Below are 6,876 nucleotides of genomic sequence, written 5' to 3'. Positions count from 1 at the left end.
ACTTTCACCAACACGTCTGAGTCGCACCAAACGACAAGCATCACAAACACTGGGAATCTTCCCCTTCAGTTGGTCAACTTTTAAATGTTCTGCTACCCTTGTAATCACTCCATTCAATGGCGCCCTTTTCTTGAACGCGAAACAAAACCACATTTCTTGCCCCCATTCGTTTAACTCGAGTGCCTTCTCCCTCTGACCAGCAGAAACACAAACAATTATCACAAGACCACTTCTGTTTACCCTCACCAATTCCACAGCACCCAACTCTGTTTTCACCCACCCTGAAACCACAAATGAATCAGCCAAAAGGCAAGGGCCCACTTTTTCCAAAAACGTCACTCCTGTCAGACTCAGCTTTATCCTGAACCTTGGTGCAAGCCTCGGGCTCCGAGAACTTCACCACACCTACCACCTCTGATACTTCACCCGCATTCACTTCCATTTCTCCTCCTGTCTTCAGCTCACTCATTTTCTACCATTCTTCAACAAGCCATCTCCCCTTTTCCTGCCACTTTTAACCGACGCTCACCATCTTCCTCCCTCTGCCTCTTTTTCCCCTCCATTACTCCTCCATATACGTCTCCTTATGATAATACTGACCTTCTAACATACATCTTGTTCTTCCTTTCTCAAAGGACACCATTTAACCAGCTGTCATAATCTATACAAGCAGCACAAACCCCTCAGGATGTAGAGCTCAACAGTGCATCCCACTAATAATGCAGCTGCTACAGCTTGATGTTATTCTTTTTCAAACACTACCGTGACACTTTTCAATTTCAAACAAATGTGCTCTCAGGGTCCATGACTTCCACCAGCTCTGTCCGTAATCCACCTTTAGCTGGAACCGCTTTCTTTCTCTACCTCGCCAACAATCCTGACATGCACTGTCAACTGTGGGACCTTATATAGACAGGTGTGTGCCTTTCCAAATCAGGTCCAGTCAATTGAATTTACCACAGGTGGACTCCATTCAAGTTGTAGAAACATTAAGGATGGTCAATGGAAAAAGGACACACCTGAGCTCAATTTCAAGTCTCAAAGCAAAGGTTCTGAATACTTATGTAAATAAGGTATTTGTTTTTAATACATTTGCAAACATTTCTAAAAACATATTTTCACTTTGTCCTTATGGGGTATTGTGTGTAGATTGATGAGGGGGGGGAAATCATTTAATAATAAGGCTGTGATGTAACAAAATGTGGAAAACATCAAGGGGTCTGAATACTAACCCGAATGCACTGTATTTGGCAGTTATTATCATACAACCCAACCTCATTACAGTCAATCTGAAATAGTGGCTTTATAATTTGGCATCATGATTGTTACCGATATCTTTATTAGAGTGAATGATAAATAAACTTCCAAAAAGTCCACTTATAAGTACATTTTAAAAGTGTATCACAGTGATCAGAGACATCAATAAGCATGTTACGAAAGACAGATCACACTATTTTTGATCACTGTGCCCAAACACTGAGGGTCAGGGTAATATTGCAGTTTACTTATTTTATTAGTGTTGTCACTGTGCAGACTCAGCCCTCTTCACTGGCGAGGTACGATCTTTTTGTTGAAGACCTAAGGGAGTGATGCGTAAACAAAGGTTACTTCAGTAGCCTCTTTTGAGGTAGTATTTTAAAGATAAAGGAACAAGAGAGGCATACATGTATCTGCAAGGGTTAGACGGCTCAGCTCTTTGTCCAGTTCCTCATCTGTGATATTGAAGTGGCTTTGAGGGACTAAGGGCAAAGCACACAGCAGATCATCACAAAGGGAACCAGATTCCCTGACAGGTGAAAGAGGGTGTGACGGTACTTCAGGAAGTGTGGAAGGCCTATCCAGAGTAGAGTTCTCCAATAAAGATCTCAGCTCATCCTCCAGCTCGTCTGTGTCGGCATCCGCTAAACAAATATCAATAGGATAATTGATCATTTCTCAGACCCTCTGGATATTGGAAATGTAATTGTCTAAGTTAGGCACTACAACCAAGTAGATATATAATATGGGATAGGACATACTTGAGTTGAGCGCTCCACCAGCCAGAGTTTGGTTCACTTCATCCTGAGTGTCACACAACTGTAATACCAAACGGCAAGAAAATACATTTAGATTGATGTGGACATGCAACAACTAACAATTAGTGGTGGAGAAAGTACCAAATTGTCATACTTGAGTGCAAGTAAAAGATATCTTAAAAGAAAATGGCTCAGTAAAAGTCACCCAATAAAATACAAATACTACTAAAAGTATTTGGTTTTAAAAATAGTTAAGTATCAAAAGTAAAAATTATTTCAAATCATTTTTATTAAGCAAACCAGACGGCACCATTCTTGTTTTTACGGATAGCCAGGGGCACGCTCCAACACTCAGACATAATTTACCAATGAAGCATGTTTTTAGTGAGTCCGCCAGATTTGAGGCAGTATGTATGGAGTAAAAAAAAAATCTTTACGAATGTAGTGAAGTAAGTTGTAGAAAATATAAAAAGTACAGATACCCAAAAACTACCTAAGTAGTACTTTAAAGCATTTTTACACCACTGTCAATAACAGCAACTAAATGCATTCCCAGTGAAGAAGAGTCTGACCTCTTGGATTTGATCCACAAGGCTCTCAGCTCCTTCTACAGTCCCATCCTTCAGAGAGAGTCGCAGTGCTGACACTCCAGCCTGATATGCCTGTATCACCTATAGAGGCAAGCAGAAAGAGGCATAGAGAACAGAATACCTTAGTTACTGCATGTAGAACTAAGAAGAGTGACGACAACAGCCACAAATTACTCACATTGCAAATTTTAGGTTAACTTTAGTGCTTGCTCTGTTTTGGCAAGATTTTGTTTTTTGCATACTCACCAGTTTGTCTGTCTCCGAGTTTGCTATCCTGTCCAAGATTCCCTTCACATTCTCCAGCTGGGCATTTAAGCCGTCTGCTTTCCTCTCAACTCTCTTTCGGCTTCTCAAATACCTCAGGGCCTGGGGGAGAAAAATGTATTGAGGTTTCCCAGACAGCCTTTGAGTTTTGGTGCAGGACAAAAAGTCAACACAGGATCAGAGGATTGTAAATCTACCTGAGATTTCTTCCCTTCCCGTAGCAACACCCTAGCTTCTTCTTTGCACCTACAAAAAGACAATACAGCACAAGCAGAAATGACACCAACAAAAATGTAAGACTGAAGATTAGAGAAACTGCACGAGACAACGCTAAATGATGTGTCAGGGACGCACTTCTCTGCCTCTAGACCCAATGCCTTCACCCGCACTTCAAGCAGTCTCTCACTGCGCTGTAGCTGGTAGATGCCTAGGTCCACATCATTGACTGAAGACACACGGTCCTGTCCTGGCTGAGAAAACTTAACAATCTGTGAAAACAAACAAAACATTGGCTCAATGCAACACATTGATACAGTGACATTGTCCTCATAACAATGTGTGTGAAATCGCATGGATAATGGTCTGAGTTACTGCAGCCTACAATGTAGCCTAATAATATGCTCACTTCAATTAAGCATTCTCATATCCTCACCTTCTCGCCTTCATGCAGTGATACTGTCACCTGCTTCTCCCTCTGCAGCTGTAGCAGAGCCATACACAGGGTACTCTCATCAATACAGACATGGGACGACAGTGTCTGGAGCTCCTGGAAGGACAGGAGAGAGCAGTTGGCCACTGGGGAACTCCAGTAGACACCAAGCAATTCTGCTGCCTTTTCCTGAAGGAAACATACAGAAAATAAAAGGTTAGTGTTAAATGGAAAAAAAACTGCTAGCCCCATGGTCATGTTTTTAATTAATTAATTAATCATACACACCTTTACCAGTTCAATGACAACAAACGACTCATCCAAAGTAACCCCACTGCTACCCAGAAGAGTTGAAAAGGTCCATTTTAGAGGCTTCACCAGCAACAGGCCAAAACCCCAAGACACCCACCCACAGTCCACATTTGCTGCAAACTCTGACTCTCTTTGTATCTTGCCGAACCTGCCAGGAATACAGACACGTACAGTAAGGTAAGGATAGTGGTACTAGGTAGGTTATGTTTTTCTCACACTTTAGCAGATGGCATTACATTGATATTTTACCTAGCCATGCACTGAATGACAGTACCCAAACCCAAAGGTACAAATCCTTTTCTCTGAAAAATCTTGTTCAGCTCTTGCAAATTAAAACAGACGGTTCCGCGACTTCGGCAGATTTTAAGAATGAGTGATGTCCAGAAATCAATTTTACTGTCCCAATCTTTTGTGTTGACATCTCGGTTTTCTTTGAAGTCGGAGAATAGGAAATTCATCCGTTCATCGTCCTCCCACTCAGGTGGCAACGTTACTTCAGTAGACATTTCTTCCCCAAGATTTGATGGAACTATTTCTGTAGAACAAAAGACACAGAGAATGTGTGGAATGCATAGCTAGCTAGCAGGCAGAATAGCAACAACGTCATCAGCTGACCAAGGCTATCAAGCTGAGCTCCGTAGTAAATTCAATCTCAGACATGTCCAATTACACTAGAGTAGTCTATGATATATTTTCACCATGATGAGCAAACAACTAACCAATGCCTGCTGTGTGCTCCACAACATGTTGTTTTGAAGTTAGCTTGTTGCTAGCAGCTAACTTCCTTAAACGTCAGATTTGCGCTTTTTCTGCGCATGGTCACGATGGTCGGGATAACAAGGTTCACAGTCAGCAGCGAGGGTTTTGTCTAGAAGTTATACAGTTTATGTCAAAACATACTTTGCGTAGCAGCCTGCTACTAGCAGGTTAGGTGAAGTAACGTAGCAGGTTAAGAGAAGTGTGTTAGGGTTAGCTAAAATGCAAAAAAAAAAAAGTTTGGCATCAATTTAACATAAACTGTATCCCATCTAGACATGACCGGGTCTGCGGGGAGACGCTGGTCAGATTCTGAATACTGAAGGGGCGGATTGGCCATCTGGCAATGGCTGGACAATTTTTTAAATTTGGGTGGGCTGGTAGAAATGGACACACACAAAAATATGTATTTTATATATAATAGTTTTTGCCAGTTTGGGGGGGGGGGGGTGTGAAGGCAAAGCTTCTGATCAGCATGGTGCAGCAGCTGCTGTCTCTGTGTTGTGCTTTTTCTCAGAGTTGTAAAAGCAAGCAGATCAGAAACTGGCTGCTCTTTATTTGACTGATGTAGTTGGCAAGGTAACTGCTTTTTGACTTAACAGAAGAAAAACAAATGTATTCCCAGTGCTGAGCCAGAAGTGCAACTGACATGTTTGACTTAACAGAAGAAGGGAGAAACAATTATTCCTAGTGCTGAGTTAGTAGTGTAACTGACATGTAATGTTAGCTAATGTTTCATCCCCTCTCCACTGAAGTTATGTCGGAAGAGAATTCACTAGCTAACTAGTAGCTACCACAGCCAGTTCAGCTCTAGTCTCTAACAGCTGTTGTGTGTTAGGAAATGTTTTGTAGCCTTTTCGTCCTGTTTCAACAGAAGTAAATTAATTGGCTAGTGTTCGCCAGTTGATTTACCATTAGAGCTAGCCAAAAGTTGGCTAACGTTAGCTCACTAACTTTAGGTATTATTTTTGTCTCAATCACACTAGATCTGAATTAAACGATGAAACCAGCGGCCAAACGATTGAAGACCGATATTCTGACGTTTTTTGACAGCGCAATGTGAGTTTTTGTTAGAGTCAGTAGGTATAGCAATGTAATGTTATTAATCTGTCAGTTTCCCTAGCTAACTCCCTACTTTTCACACTGACACGGTATAAACAGCTCAACAGACTACACTGTCATGGTGCACAGTCAGTACACAACACAATATTGATGATGATGAATGGATTTTTTAAATTTAACCTTTTATTTAACTATGCAAGTCAGTTAAAAACAAATTCTTATTTTACAATGACCGCCAACACCGGCCAAACCCTCCCCTAACCCGGACGACACTGGGCCAATTGTGCGCCGCCCTATGGGACTCCCGATCACTGTCGGTTGTGATACAGCCCGGGATAGAACCAGGGTCTGTAGTGAAGCCTCTAGCACTGAGATGCAGGGCCTTAGATCTATGCGCCACTCGGGAGCAAAGGTATGTTAGAATGTCCAGTCATGTTCATATAATCTCAGACAAATTACTGCAGTTTAAGACCATCCATAGATCCATCCTATATACCAGTGAAACTGAATATCATGCTCATAAATGTAATTCCTCTGCTGGAAGTGTAAAACACAAAATGGGACATATTTGCATATGTTATGATCTTGTGAAGACTGGCCTAATTCTGGCAAAGAGTATGTTCTTTTATCTCAGCATGTCTACAGATTCTTCCTTCTCCCTGTTTTTGTTTGCTTGGAAACATTGATACTGGAGACTGATATCAGAAGAAACTGTGTAGCCTAGCATTTATAGTGGCTAAGAAATGCATTGCTATTAATTGGAATGTTGGTTATCCTCCCTCAATGTCACAATGGAAATGTCAAATTAGGTATCACTAAATTTGATTTATTGCAAGATTATACTGTGCATCTTTCATAAGGTTATAGAATAGGTTACTATATGACAAAAGGGGTCTGTATAGAAAACATTAGATTTTTTTAATGGAGCAGTTGCAAATAGATCTTTTTTTTCATGGAAAACGAGCGGTGGTGATTTTAGCATGTAAATCTTGGTGGGGCAAACTCCAAAACATATTTTCTTATGCATGTCAGCAAAGCCACTACACAACACTAAACCATACATTAGTAGGGAAAGAGAAAGGGGGATATTGCACTATAATGATGACAAACGGTGCCCACAAACTGTTAGGGCCGACATAAAGCTGTACCAACAGCAGAGCTTTTTTTTCAGCACCATGGAGTGAATCCTTACCACCGCTACACCTGGCTATCAGCGGAGCCTTGTCTG

General features: G+C 41.3%; 1 protein-coding gene across 1 annotated transcript; it reads right to left on the bottom strand.

The window, feature by feature from the left end:
- Nucleotides 1-1,166: 1,166 nt before the first annotated feature.
- LOC111974843 (charged multivesicular body protein 7) lies at nucleotides 1,167-4,640 on the bottom strand. Its single transcript, XM_024002875.3, has 11 exons — nucleotides 4,550-4,640; nucleotides 4,080-4,365; nucleotides 3,807-3,978; nucleotides 3,522-3,707; nucleotides 3,224-3,357; nucleotides 3,067-3,115; nucleotides 2,852-2,971; nucleotides 2,588-2,686; nucleotides 2,019-2,076; nucleotides 1,665-1,901; nucleotides 1,167-1,578 (listed from the first exon to the last, which is right to left on the bottom strand). Exons 2-11 carry the CDS (start codon nucleotides 4,334-4,336, stop codon nucleotides 1,523-1,525), a joined length of 1,368 nt encoding a protein of 455 aa, XP_023858643.1. The 5' UTR covers nucleotides 4,337-4,365; nucleotides 4,550-4,640; the 3' UTR covers nucleotides 1,167-1,522.
- Nucleotides 4,641-6,876: the final 2,236 nt, after the last annotated feature.

Source organism: Salvelinus sp. IW2-2015, linkage group LG15 (genome assembly GCF_002910315.2).
Source record: "Salvelinus sp. IW2-2015 linkage group LG15, ASM291031v2, whole genome shotgun sequence".
In the NCBI taxonomy this organism is placed as follows: domain Eukaryota; kingdom Metazoa; phylum Chordata; class Actinopteri; order Salmoniformes; family Salmonidae; genus Salvelinus; species Salvelinus sp. IW2-2015.
This window is presented reverse-complemented; position numbering and strand designations above follow the sequence as displayed.

Bases quoted from the DNA above. Each gene is read 5' to 3' on its own strand.
- LOC111974843 (XM_024002875.3), bottom strand. From the start codon at position 4,336: ATGTCTACTGAAGTAACGTTGCCACCTGAGTGGGAGGACGATGAACGG. The intron at 3,116-3,223 runs GTGCGTCCCTGA...GTCTTTTTGTAG, and splicing joins TTGGGTCTAGAGGCAGAGAA to GTGCAAAGAAGAAGCTAGGG. The intron at 1,579-1,664 runs GTATGCCTCTCT...TCACTCCCTTAG, and splicing joins TCTAACCCTTGCAGATACAT to GTCTTCAACAAAAAGATCGT.